Genomic DNA, 15,004 nt, shown 5'->3' with positions numbered 1-15,004 from the left:
CTGAACCAAACAACATGCAATGAGCTCCTCAGCATATGGAGCTTCGAACAAGTCAAGATGTCCTTGCATCAGAGTGATGAGGTAGGCGCCGGACAGCCGTCGCGACGTTTAACCTCCGTTTGCAACCTCTGGGTGCAGGTCCCCGTACCCCTTCATGTGTCTGGCGGAAAACAGAGATCACTTCCAGCATCACGTTATGCAATCGATTACACATACATCAAGGTATGTAGTGTATTTTTTGGTTCAGATTGCTTCATCCTAACGGGAATTACAACAGAATATTCGGGGCCTCTTTCGAGTGAATCTCCCTGTATATCTCATGTTTCCATATTTATTCTTGAGAATGTCCAGCATTACCATCCAATACCTAGTATTTCTAATCAACCCTTCATTAAATTAAAACAAACGTATCTTTTTTTATGTATTCCTTTGGGTTTGAAAGTAAATAGGCTAGAGGTCCCAGTAGTGTGACCAGTGCTGAACTTTGTGGCTTCAAAATGGAAACTTATTGATTGTGCTGTGGTCACAACTGACAGAGTCCTGTACTTTTTGTAGAAACATAATGATTTGGATCAAAGCTCAGACGGCCGAGACATCTTTTGAGCTCCGTTCTTAACCAGGAAATATGAACCTTGTCAGAAACCTCCTGCTCTCCAGCAGAGTTAAGGGGGCAGTACGTAAGTGGTCTCAATGTCAGATTTGTTGGGGGTAGGAAATTCTCCCTTTTCTCTACCTTTGCTCACCCTTTCTCCCTCCCACACATGGTCCTTGTTTAGCTCTGCGCAGTTTCGCTCACCCCCCTTTTCCTCAGTCGTAACGTCTAGGTTCGATCCAATTTGAGAGTTTTTGATGGTGTTGTGTTGAAGGCAAATGCGATGAAATTAACGCTGGGTTTGCCCTTTTTTCCCCTCACCCTGATTTAGTTAGACTACAATAAGCTCAGGCAGCGGCTCCACAGAGCCGGTCGTCTGTTCATGCAGACAGTCCAAGGTGATTTCAGTGACAACCTACATCAATCTCCAGGCAAACACTGAGGGAACTTAGCACAGATCTTGCGTCTAATCTCTGCCGTGTTACGCAGACACAGGAAACCCCAAACTTTCTCAACACTGACTTACTGGAAAGGCCTGAAGATTAAACTTTATGATCTTGGTCAGATTACCCCTGGGTCTAAACACACAGTATCAAGTGTAGCCTAATGGGACCTTGTGGTAGCTGAACCTTCTTTAGATAGATTGCCACTCAGCTGAAGCTACATTCTCCCAGCTCCTCCTGTGTTGTTTCGGCTCTTTAGAATGGCCTTGTGGAAGGGAAGAGAAATGGACTGTAGTTTTGGGATCTGAGAGTGGACTTCACTGTGTGTTTAAGTCAGAGCGATGCTGTGTCATGTTTTGAAAGACTGATTATAAAACAGGTCCTAAAATCTGAGCCAATTTCAAAGCCGTTGTGAAATCCATGATATATGCGCACCTATGACCGCCTCACATCAACTGATTACTCTGTATAACGATGCCACAGCACAAAAAAAAACCCTTGTGCTATGAACTGAATAATCTTTGACTCTCATGCTGCTCGCATGGACCACCGAGTGTACTGAGGAAGTAAGAACCCGGTTCTGTTTAAACTGAGGGGCTGACAACTTATGTTCTTAACTAGAACATCCGGTCAGCTAACTAACAGGATAAAAGAGCCAACAGCCTAAATAACTCCATCATCAATATCACAGGCTTGAATTAAAGTACTTGGTATGATTTACTGTAAAACGGAGTGCTGGTTATAAAGGTTTAGAAATTCTAGCCTCTACAGTCAAATAGTGCATCATTTATCGAGTTTGAATGAGCCCCAAATAACTATTTCTTATCTGTATTTTGCTCTGTTGGGCTGCAGGATCCAGTATTTAAATCCCTAAGTAGTGCACTATGTAGGGAGCAGGGAGCCGTTTGTGATTCAGCCGCAGCAAGAGAAGAAGGTGCTGCTGGATTGGTGCTAAATAAGACTTGTGGTGGTAATTTGGTGACCAAAAAGTACTTATAAAGCAAAGGTTTTTATCATATGTTATCATACGTTCATTGTTATACCACAAAAAGTTCAAAAGTTGGTTAAATGACTGCAATATGCAGCGAAGGGCGACTGAACATTCCCCTCATTCAGCGGTCCATGGTTGCTTGGCAACAATACCATACTCTAAAGGAACTACATTTCTTGGCGGCATACTTGTTTATGTCAATTATTATTAATACTAATTTAATTTATTATCTGAAAAATTGTGTATTTTATCATATTTTATGTTGGCCAGCATTTTATAAAAGCAATAAGCCACTTGAGGCCGTGCGTTACAGTGATTTTATCACAGGAAGACTGCTTCGCGTCATGCCTAAGAACTCACTGTGATAAAATCACAATAACGCAAGGCCTGTCGTGGCTTATTTCATTAGTAAACCATTGTCATTCATCTCTGTGAGCTATCCTGAGTGGGTTTAGATACCACATGGTCCCACCAGGCCTTGAGACTGCAGGAGACTGAAGACATGGCCTTAAGGTGAAGGGTAGATTCCCATTCGTCAGACTTTGGCCGTGGCTGTAAATTATATTTGATCCCGGTTGATGGCAACTACCAATGTATTGTTGAACAAGGCATCCCAAGTTGCTCCACTGGGACTGACCCAGCAGTTGGTCAATGTAAATCATTTTAGGCCCAAAAGCTAAAACATAGAGATGAATCTGAAGGTCGTGGAGAGAAGAAGAGCTCCTCTCCAGGGCAAGAACATGATGTGTGGGCCAGCATCACTTAGCTTCTTGGAAAGGAGCTCAAAGGTTCCATGTTGTTCTCTTGACCTTTCCGTGGGATGTTTTTGACATTCCCTTTCCGAAATAATTCAACTGAGCATGACGATCACCTCATTTATTGGCGTTGATTTCATTGAAAACACATAATTCTCAGATATTGCTTCCTCTGAGCAACATGACTGGGCAGCTCAGTGCTCTTGAAGTAGAACACTAACTGCCAATTGCATTACATTAGCTAACAGGAACAGTATTGAGCTGAAAGAGGGAGAGAGTATGGGTCATCCTACCCACTGAGGGAGGAGAGAACAAGGCCAGTTAAACCCTTTGGCCTCCTGGCAACAGTTGGCTGTGGCATCACCAGGGATTGAACCTGCGATCTCCTGATGATAACGAACCCCATTAATGACTATTCAAATATTATCTCAAATACAGAATAAAAAAACTTTTAACTTTAAATGTTTTTTTTTTATTTGATGCACAAATCATATTAATTTACTTCCTTTCTAATTGTTTCATTACATTTTGTATTTTTGCTTCTTTAAATGGAACTTAACTGAAATATTGAACCGAATCTGACAACCTTTAACAGGTTGCTGCACTGCTTTAACATATTGAGTGGTAGAGGAGAGCTCTCTCTCTCTCACTCATGTCTCTCTCTCTTTTACCCGTTCACTCACTCTTTAACATACTTCCTGTAACTGTGACCCCATTTTTTCTATATACTCCTCTGTTGCAGGACCTGGACAGTCTGCAGGTCCATCTGGAGGAGGTGCGCTTCTTTGATCTGTTTGGCTACAGTGAGGAGGAAGGTGGATGGCTGTGTTTTATGTGCAACAATCCAGAGAAGGCCACAGGTAAGGGGCTGTCACCCATCCTATTTCCAATGCTTCTGTTTCAGATCCTTTAAAAGGTAAGGGCAAAAAGGCCAATGCCTATCGGTTCAATGTCTGGACCCAAGAGAACTTCATTGGGGAACTGAAGTGGCCACGACTGGTCTTCATGCAGTATTCAGAAACTGGTCCTATGAATCGTTCTGGTCCCACTCTGTCACACTGAGGTCCTCAAAACTGGCAAAAGGCATCATGTGTTTATAAAGGCCCACAGTGTATTCTGAAGGACACTAACAGGGCAGGTCAGTTTCCCTTTGGTAACATTCAGGAATGTTCTTTCAGTTCTTCAGAGCGAGTGTTATGAAACCTGACATTAAATTAACGAGTTTGGACTTCCATATTGGCTCAGTGGAGGAGGTATTGGCAAAAAAGATGAAGATCAAGAAGAAAAAGATGAAGTAGCAGAAGAAGAAGATCAAAGAAGAAAGTAGAATATGATTGGGAAAATAAGTAGAAGAATACAAAGATAGGAGGAGAAAAAAGAGGAGAAAAAGAAGAAGAAGATTAGAAAAAGGAGGAGGGAAAGAAGGAGAAAAAAATCAGAAAAAAGAGGAAAAAAGAGGATAAGAAAAAGGAGGAGGAAAAGGAGGAGAAAAAGAAGATGATCAGAAAAATGAGAAGAAAAAGAAAAAGATAAGAAAATGAGAAAAGAAGATGATAAGGAAAAGAGAGAGAAAAAGGAAGAAGAAAATAAGAAAAAGGAGGAGGGAAAAAAGAAGAAAAAGATAAGAAAAAAGGAGAAGAATAGGAAGAAGAAGATAAGAAAAAGAAGGAGTAAAGGAGGAGAAAAAGCAGAAGATGATGAGAAAAAAGAGGAGGAAAAGTAGGAGAAAAAGAAGAAGAAATAAGTAAGGAGAAGAAAAAGAAGACAAAATAAGAAAAGGGAGGAGAAAAGACAAAGATAAGAAAAAGGAGGAAAAAATAAAGAAGATAAGAAAAAGAAGGAGGACAAGGTAAAAAAAGAAGCAGATAAGGAAAAGGAAGAGAAGAAGAAGAAGATAAGTAAAAGGAGGAGAAAAAGAAGAAGATAAGAAAAAGGAGGAGAAAAAAGAAGAAGATAAGAAGAAGGAGGAGAAAAAGGAGGAGATAAGAACAGGGAGGAGGAAGAGGGGGAGAAAAAGAAGAAGATAAGAAAAGGAGGAGAAAAAAGAAGATAAGAAAAAGGAGGAGATAAGAACAGGGATGAAGAAGAGGAGGAGAAAAAGAAGAAGATAAGGAGAAGGAGGAGGAAAAGGAGGAGAAAAAGAAGAAGATAAAAAAAGAAGAAAAGAAGCAGAAGAGGAAGCTGCTTTTAGCCTCATCATAGGTGTAGCTCAAAAAACAAAAGTTAAAATCTACACCTCCAGAAGAAGAAGAAGAAGAAGAAGAAGAAGAAAGCTGAAGAAGATGAAGAAGAGGAAGGAGAGGAAGGAGAAAGGGAAGTTTGCTGTACCTCTATCATGGAGGAAGCTCAGAAAATGAAAGTTGAAACCTGTTTCTCCAAACAGAAACGCTGATGAAGAAGGAACAGAGGAATATGATGATAAACGTAGGAGAAGAGGAAGATTAAGAAGAAGAAAAGAAGCAGAAAAGATGAAGCTGCTCCAGCCCCCTTCATGGCGGTGGCTCGGTCAGAGCAGCGGTCGGATGCTGCTTGCTTTGTCAATGCTGCCTTTGTTTCCTCCTGATCCTGTACAACTGGAACCCATGATTGCACTTGTTTTGCTTTGTGGCTACTCCAGGAAAACAGATGTGCCTGATGGTAGCGTTTTTTCAGGAGAAGCTATCGGACCCTTCCCAGAGAACTCTGCCCCCGGCGCAGGGTTATTTACCAATAACGGCAGAGCAGATCAGAAATCGGGGTTCATGGAAGAAACTGCGTCTGTTTAGTCTCAGCGCCAGTCTGTGAGGGACGGTCTTAACCTTTTCAAAGAGAGAATGCCTCTCTTCAGCACTTTAATGGCTTTTCTAGAGATCCCCAGCACTGCTGCTGATTCACTGCACTGCTGCTCTGTTGAATAATTTACAGAGTTGCTTACGCATTCGGTCCAAGTTTGCCAACAAGTGGTTTGCGTTTCAGGACTTAATCGGTGTCAAAGTTAGGAGGGATCAACACAGAGAGTACACCAAATAGTGCAGGGAGGCCAAGTTCAGATGGAAATGCTGGAATGTTTCTGCAGTGTTTCTGAACTTTCTTAAGCATTTGCATTGCCTCAAGCCTTATCCAGTGCAGAGCTGGCTGAGTATGTTATATTAGGGCACAGCATCACCTCACACCTGCGCTCAAATGAGGTCATAGCATCTCAGAACAGGAGCTCTGACCGACGATCAGTTCCCTCTGAGCAGGTAAACATATAAAGAGGAATGGCAAGGGGAAAAACTGACCCTAGATCAGAAGTCAAGTCTTATCGTAACCACCTCTGGCTACAAGCCGTTCTTGCTAAAGGCATTAACTATCTGAAAACCAAGAACAGTACAGATTTTAAGCCAAAAATCTAATTTAAAACTAATTTAGTTTTGCTTCTTTAGTTCTAAACTGGAGCTACTGTTGCTAACAAACACTAGAAATCAATAGTCACCGAAATGCTCTCTGTGTATACGTTCCTTAAAACGTCTCTTAATCGGCTCAGACTTAATCCAGGTCTTAATTAACGTCACGCATGCTTGTCGATGTGGATCAGTGTACAGTATGTCTTATAATAAAAATAAAAATGAACAAAAAATGAAGCATGTAGCATGAGCAGGTTGAGAGAAGTTTTGGGGGTGTATTTACGGAAAAGATTTGGGTGACTATTGACTTTTATTAGCCATGTAGCTCCAGAGCTAAGCTAAAGAAGCAAAATATGGACAATCAATCATGTCTTGTCTGATGTAGACTAAATGGAAAATTATGTAAATTTCTTTTTTTGCCAAACCATTTATTTTCTTTACAACAGTTTATGAGTTCAGACCATGCCTTTAACATGGTGTTAGCAAGAGAGATGACTGATTGAAGGAGGGGGGAGAACTCTGAGTTCTGGGCAGCTTCTGCCTGCAGCTAGAAGGCCGGACCCCCTCATAGCTGAAGTAGGACTGATGTAGGACTGAGAAACAGGGAGGAGATGGGGTGGTGGTGAGAATCATGAACACTTTCGTCACAGGGAACGGAAGGTGAGGATGTGAATTAATAGGGCGTTGGATTGGAAGAAGGAGGGGTTTCAGGCATGTCCCGCCCCCCAAACGTCAGTTATCACATAACTACATTTAATGTCAGTTGATTTAATTAAGTATTGTGTAAAACAGATGTTGATACTTCTAAATGGCTTAGTTAGTTTGTGCAGTACTTGCTGAGGATAAATTACACTTACATGAATAATTGTAATAGTGGATTCTTTATACTGTTATAACATTACATTACCCTGTTTTACCAATCAAACACAGTCAGTCACAGATTTAGGGTGAACTTGCATTGTGAAAGTAAAGCAGTGATTATAAAACAAAGACTACAGTGGCTGAGGGGGTTCTATGAAGGGATATCATATTCAAGATATGTTTTCTAAACAAGCTCCCAAAACTGAAAAACTGACTGAAGCTTCTTTGAAAACAATAATCTGAAGTTTGTGGGGTCACAGAGATTGAAAATTAACCATCTCATTTACGACAATGCATTTTTATTTTGCTCTTATAAAACAAGACACAATTGTTGCCTGTTGACCCTGAAATAAAGGCGCGAATGATTTTGAGTCCCCCTTCATGAGCTCATTTGTTTGTCCCTCTGTGGTCTATTTTGTCTGTGTATGGGCTGGAAAACATTAGCCCTTGTCATGCTGGTGTTTGTTTGGGTGGGCAAGTTGGTACATTATACTGTTTGTTGTAGCTCAGTGATCAGTAATATTGTCAAGATTTGGTTGTTGCCTTTAAATTTCATGTCAAAGCTATGGCACATTTGTCCTTGCTACTTGATTACTCTTTTCACCAAGTATTTTCTTTTCTTTACTTTCTAAATAAATAAAACAACTGCTAATCCGAAAAAGTTGGGACAGTATATGAAACAGACAACAGAAAGCAGTGATTAGTAAATTATTTTTCACTTTAATATAATATAATATAATATTTCATGTTTAACCTTCCGAATTTACAGTTTTTTCCCATTCTTATGTTATTCATGTCTTCAGCTGTGCGACCGTATAGGGCCATTGTTGTCATATTTTGAGCATAATAAAACACGCATGTTCGTAGGAGACAGTTCTGGACTGCAGGCAGGCCAGTCTAGCCCCTGCACCTTCTGATTATGCAGCCATGCTGTTGTAACACTTGCAGAATGTGGTTTGGTGTTGTCATGTTGAAACAAGCATTGGTGTCCCTGAAAAACATGACATCTAAAAGGCAGCATATGTTGCTCTGAAATGTGTTCAGCATTAATGGTCCCTTCGCAGATGTACAAGTTACCCACTAATATTACCCACACCATGACAGACCCTGTCCTTTGAACTTTACACTGGTAACAGTCTGGATGGTCCTTTTCTTCTTTGGCTCAGAGAACATGACATTATTTCCTTAAACAATCAGAAAGGCTCACTCTTCAGACCACAGCACACATTTCCACTGTGCATCAGTCTATTTCAGATGAGCTTGAACCCAGAGAAGTCGGCGGCGTTTCTGCACATTGTTGACCTGTAGCTTCCGCTGAGCGTAGTACAGTCTTAAGTGGCATTTGTTGAGCAATGGACAGTGTTTGTTGACTACAGTTTTCCAAAATGTTCTTGAGCCCATGTGGTGATATCCATCACAGGAACACGCTGGGTTTTAAAGCAGTGCCATCATGGGCATTCTTTATTCAGTTTTGGCCTATTCCTTTGTGCACAGAGATTTCTCCAGATTCTCTGAATCTGCTGATGATTTTGCATGGTAGAGGGTGAAAAACATAAACTCCTTGCAATCCTTGGCTGCGTAAAGTTATTTTTAAACTCTGAGGGTTTTGCTGTCATTTTCAAGACTGAGTTGATCATAAATACATTTACTTGTACTTGGAAACAAGTTTGGCTACTCTAAAGGTTGACTCTTCAGACCACAATACAATACACATTTCTACTATGTATCAGTCAATTTCAGATGAGCTGATGTCTCTAAGTCTTCAATAATATAAACATTAGTGGTGAATGAGCTCTTATTTTTCTTAATTTATTTAAAATCAGATCATTTTATCAGCTAAACAATATATTGGTCAGTCGCTATTTTTACCACCCTGGTATTTTCAGTACTTACGTAGCTAGGCCTTGGGCTATTTGCACACAGTTTCAGCATCTTGATGCATAATGTAGACCACCAGACATTCACCCACTTTGTCTGAGTACCTTTGGGGTTTGTGAGGTATTTCACAGTAAGCGAACCCACAGTCTCTTTGTTGATGTATGCCCCAAGGCAACAGCTGCTGATCTGAATAAGGTGGCTTCTTATGTTTATTGTAAAAACACACTGAAACACAATTGAATCTCACTGGTCAGGAAACACACATTTGTTTATGATCCGTTTGTGCACCCCATTATCTACTGAAAGCAGTGACCAGATAGGAATCTTGCCTTAGCCTGTTACGGTATATCGGCATTTGCAACCATCTGGACTCAATGATAGCTAAAGAACACTACTCACTTACTCAGTGACTCTACTTCCTTTAGTGTCCCCCATGGACTGGGAAAAGATCAGGGCAGGACCTGTGGCCAATCCAGAAAAGGGAAGCCCTCCCTTATCTGCCCAAGTCACGTCCACTTGGGGTCATTTGTCATGAACAATGAACTCCAGAGATAAAGGTATATGAAGACAGAAGACACAGGAAGTTTACCTGAACACTGCCATGTATACGTATACAAGCAGACAGGAATAAGCTAGCAAAAAGTAGATACATGAATACTTGAACACAGGGGGTGTTTCACAAAACAGGTTTTCTCAGTTAGCCAGATCATTTAAGCCAAATGTCAGTGAACAGCGCCTACTTTCGATATGTGCAGTAGTTGTGATTGAAAAAAAAGAAAACTGTTAAATGTAGAATGTTATTTTTCTAATGAAAACGCAGACTTACTTTGCTCTGCTTTAAGCTTTAGCTCAACTATAGCTGCTTTTCTCACATCTCTGGCAGGAAACTTTTCCAAAAGTGGAATAGTTTCTTGAAAATTTCTCTGAACATTTGATTTTTTACGAGGCTGAAATCATCTTCTTGTTCACCAGCTTCTTGTTTGAATGTTCCTTTTTTACTTTAAATGGTGTCTGAGGCGCCAGAATGTAACTACTGCGCCATTTAAGGTGGAACGGTAAATTCAAACGAAAAGCTGGCGAATGAGAATCTGACTTCAGCTTCATGGCTTCTTAGTGTTTGTCAGTTTCTCGTTGCAGATTAAACGTATAAGGAAACCAGCTGGAGTGATTATAAATGCAAATAAGTCCATTCGTCTCCAAATTATCGATGTTTGTCTTAAATCTTTCGCTTTGCCTTTTCGTTAGCTACTAGCTATGTGAGATTGTTTTCTGTGTTGCTGTGGTGACCAGCAGTCTGCGCACCAACCTTCAGGGTTAAAGGGTGAATTAGCAGTTCTACATTAACTCCAGAGTTTAAGACCATTTATTGTTAAACTGTGTTGAACGATCAGCAGAGCTTTATTTTACTGTAAAGGAGGATTATTTTATTTTTACCTACAAATCTAATTCTGCTGTGGAGCCACAACAGTAGAAGAAGCCGCATGTTGACGAACCCTGCCCTAGTAGTTCTTCAAAATTTGCCCTCACCTTCAAGTTACATCATCAGAAATGGGGGTTTCCTAGTCGTTAAACAGAAAATCTCATTTTAGAGACTCCTGTGGCTCCACTGTAGGAGGCGAGTGGGCGTGTTTGTAATGTAGATGCAGTAATGGTTACGTTTATAATTTTGTTCGTAGCTCCCCTTTAAGCTCAATTACGTGCAGTGCTAAAATGACAGGTTTTTGAGTTTATGGTCATTTAACTGCACTGGAATGGTTACAGCATTGGTCATATTTGTGATTAGGCCTCTCAGCCGGGCACACAGTAATTGCAGTGTTTTCTCTGTAACCTGAGGGACCAGCATCTTTTTTTTTCTCTCTCTCTCTCTCTCATTCTTCTTTGGCTGTCAAGTTTCATTCAACAGATGCCATTCCCTAGCCCTGCCATCCATATTAGCGTCCCGCGGTTTTCCACTGACTGACAGATGACCCGCCGGAGCCGGTTTGCCCCTGCCCTGAGCGAGGCCTGATTGAAACAGATTACCCAGCCAAACCTGTAATCACTCATCCACTTAGATTTTCCCTTGAAACCATTCATCTGTGGTAATGACTGGGCTTTTTGGGTAACAACCTTGTGTGGTAGATGTGGGCGTGCGTTTGTGAGCATGTTGGGATTCATGCATAGGTTTATTTGCATTTGTGCGGAGCTGGACAGCACATCACATTGTGTTGTGCAGTTTGGTTTGCGGCGTAACACTAAACACGTTTACATTTGACTTTTCTGTCATATTGTTGTTTTAATGGCTTGTTCAGGCAGGTCTTCAAACGCAGCGCATACAGCAGGAGGCCTTTTGTTACTCAGAGAGCATATCAAACATGATTCAGCATGGCAATTTTCGGAAATTGCACATAATAAATAGCAATTTCGCAATTTACTTAACTATTAGTACACCACTGTTATGCATGGTATTATGGGGGGCTAATTGTGGTGTAAGATAGAAGTTATTCCACAACATGCAAAATATTATTTTAACGCTAAATTATCATTTAAAAACCCATACCAAGCCTATTTCCAACTCCCATGATTGCTCCCAGAGCGAACTTCACAGAATTCCCAGGCTCCGAGGTCCTTATCTCCTTTTTTGTGGCTCTCTGGCTCAGTCCAGTCTTCAGACTTGCAATCCTGGGTATATTTTCTGGCAAAAGACCAGAGTAAAGAATCTGCAGTGGTGATAATTATTCCTCCCCTCAAACATTATCTCCTTGAACTTGGTATTAGTCTTCAATATATTTGCAAGGACAAATGGACACAAAAGAAAAATATTTGTCCAGCATTATGAAGATCTATGGATTTTGGAGCCACAGCAGGCCAGATCAGGAGCATATGAACATTTTCTGTTTGTGAGAACTTTAGCAGAAATGTGAGTAGTAGAAGGAACGGTGTGGCAAAGATCATTTATATATACACCGATCAGGCATAACATTATGACCACCTCCTTGTTTCTACACTCATTGTCCATTTTATCAGCTCCACTTACTATATAGGTGCACTTTGTAGTTCTACAGTTATAGACTGATACTTTGTTAGCCCACTTTTACCCTGTTCTTCAGTGGTCAGGACCCCCATGGACCCTCACAAAGCAGGTACTATTTGGGTGGTGGGTCATTCTCAGCACTGCAGTAACACTGACGTGGTGGTGGTGTGTTAGTGTGTGCTGCGCTGGTCTGAGTGGATCAGACACAGCAGTGCTGCTGGAGTTTTAAACACCTCAGTGTCCCTGCTGGACTGAGAATAGTCCACCAACCAAAAATATCCAGCCAACAGCGTCCTGTGGGCAGCGTCCTGTGACCACTGATGAAGGACTAGAGGATGACCAATATGAACTGTGCAGCAGCAGATGAGCTGTCGTCTCTGACTTTACATCTACAAGGTGGACTGACAAGGTAGGAGTGTCTAATAGAGTGGACAGTGAGTGGACACAGTGTTTAAAAACTCCAGCAGCACTGCTGTGTCTGATCCACTCAGACCAGCACAACATCTCCACACCATTCAAAGAGGGCATGAAGTTTCACAGACAGTGAGAATGATGATCAAAATGATCCACAAGGAGACAGGAGTGAGTGGAACTCTGGCGCCAGTACAGCAACCGAGACCCCAACACGTTATGGCAGCCCCCCTTACAGTTAGCCCACTTTATCCTCCAAATATTACAACTTTATTCTCAAAATATTACAACTTTTCTCTCAAAATATTAAATATTACGAGTTTATTTTCTAAATATTACGACTTTATTCTTGAAATATTACGACTTTTTTCTCGAAAGTGTACTGTTTTTATTTTTATTAACAGTGGCCCTAAAACGCCGTTGTATGAATCTGTCAGTTGCTCAGTCAGTACTTGGTGAAGGACGTGTCCTGGATGTGAGTGAATGACTTACTATTGTCATCATATCCTCATCAGTTCAATGTTGATTTTATATTTTTGCATTTGAGAACTAAACTTTGAGCTGGACCTTTTTTTTTAACCCTGTATGTTTGATGTTAATTCGTAAAGATGCATGATGTGGTCTAAAAAACACTCCCCAGAAATCTGACCCAGCGCCTCTGACTTTTAAATCATTTCAGGCCTAATGGGGCAACTCACAACAGCAAACAAACACCTTTCAGTTTTAACAAAAATGTTACATAGTGTGGGCGGCACGGTGGCGCAGTGGGTAGCGCTGTCGCCTCACAGCAAGAATGGCCTGGGTTCGATTCCCGGCTGGGTGACCAGGGTCATTTCTGTGTGGAGTTTGCATGTTCTCCCCGTGTCTGCGTGGGTTTCCTCCCACAGTCCAAAAACATGCAGTCAGGCTGATTGGATGTGCTAAATTGCCCCTAGGTGTGAGTGAGTGTGTGAATGTGTATGTCTGTCTGTCTGCCCTGCGATGGACTGGCGACCTGTCCAGGGTGTATCCTGCCTTCTGCCCGATGACAGCTGGGATAGGCTCCAGCACCCCACTGCGACCCAGAAGGATAAGCGGTTTAGATGATGGATGGATGGATGGATGTTACATAGTGTAGCTTTATGTAATCTCAAATACAGACTCCTACGTGGTTTCTCACACTGTTTGGTACTCTCTCTGCTTTAAAAAGTCAAAGAAGTCGTCAAAAGTTTTAGTTTGTTCCGACTTGTGTCCAGTAGTCACTGATTTTGTGTTTTCCTGGTTGAGATCACAGTGTAAAGGACTCTAATAGCTTAGCATGGGTGCTGGAACCGATGCCAGATGCATCTGATGGCTTTGTAGGGAGATCTAACTGTACCATAATAATGGAATTAACTGCCTAAGAACCACCATTCTCTGTTGTCGAGGGTTTTGTGGCACACACTGTTTCGGGTTTCAGCTGAAAGCTTTCCTTAGCACAGTGCTATCTGTTGAGTAAAAAGCTTCCATCACCTTTTAGCTACTGTAGCCTTGTAGCTCTACACTGTTAGAAATAAAGGCTCTGTTCAGGTACAACTTTTGTTCATCAAGATACAAACATGTACATGTTCCCTCAAAGGTACAACAGTGGTTTTAAGGTCTGATTGTGAACCTTAAATAAGTTTTTTCCAGGTTAAAAGTTCGTATTTGTACCTTTTCATACCCGAATGTTTTAAAACAGAACAGTAAAATAAAAGCCTGGAGACGAGACGGGGTGTGTGGAGTCAATACAGCTTAGAACATCATTTCAGTGGATTATGGTTCAGTTATGTTCCCTGACTAAAGGTACTGAGATGTACCCTTGAGGGTCCCACCCCAGTGATAAGAGGGGCACAGCCCCAGTGACAGTTTCATACCCTTATTTCTGAGAGTGTAGAGCAAAATCAAAAAAGCAGAGTCTGGAGAAAGTTGTGCAAGTCAGGTTTTTCACCAAACTACTTCTTCCTGCGTTTTGTTGACCTTGTGGAATTAGAGGTGTTGAACTGTCTGCTGTTCATTTGCTCCCTCAGGCCTGACCATAAAACTCAGTTGCTTCCGTAGCTGGTGGTGCGAACCTGGGTGTTGTGAAAAAATCAAGGGTGAACACGTCACCCACTGAAACAGATTTGCACCATGGAGAAATTTTTACTGTTGTTTATGCAAGAAGTGATTTCATTCTTAGGCAACACAAACAGGCAAGCCAAGGAGAGAATAAAAGGCCCATTTTAGACCTGCACAAGAGTGGCTGCTCATTAAGCTCGCACACGCTCACCATCTCACAGCCCTGTTTGGTGTGCCGGACAGGTTCCATGTGTGAAGGAGATGTAGTGATTTTTTAATAGGGTGTGCGTAATGTTTGCAGAGCTAAAGAGACTCAGGCTTGAAAAGCAGGCCTTGGAGTTGGGGTGCTTGCCTTGGCAGGACCAAAGCTTGACAGAGGTCCTGCAGTGTATTCAAAATAATACACTAATCACTACATTTGTAAAGCACTGTACAGAGCACTATTATAGAAAACAAAAATAAACTGCTGAACACTTTTCACTACATTGGAAATACAGGAGCGATATATAGAGCACTATCACGGTGCACAGAAATGGCCACTAATCATTATTTTCTTAATTTGTAAAAATGATACTGAGCACTATCATGAACACTATTATAGTAAACAAAAATGTTTACTAATCACTATTCACTACAT

General features: G+C 41.3%; 1 protein-coding gene across 1 annotated transcript in view; it reads left to right on the top strand.

The window, feature by feature from the left end:
* Positions 1-15,004, top strand: part of veph1 (ventricular zone expressed PH domain-containing 1) — a 166,450-nt gene that overhangs the window by 134,843 nt on the left and 16,603 nt on the right. The window contains exon 12 of the mRNA XM_036585135.1: positions 3,524-3,641. Within this exon, the coding sequence (XP_036441028.1) occupies positions 3,524-3,641 (118 nt within the window). The remainder of the gene's footprint in view (positions 1-3,523; positions 3,642-15,004) is intronic.

This window comes from Colossoma macropomum, unplaced genomic scaffold (assembly GCF_904425465.1).
Source record: "Colossoma macropomum unplaced genomic scaffold, Colossoma_macropomum, whole genome shotgun sequence".
NCBI classification, from domain to species: domain Eukaryota; kingdom Metazoa; phylum Chordata; class Actinopteri; order Characiformes; family Serrasalmidae; genus Colossoma; species Colossoma macropomum.
The sequence above is the reverse complement of the archived record's forward strand: the minus strand, read 5'-3'. Positions and strand labels throughout refer to the sequence as shown.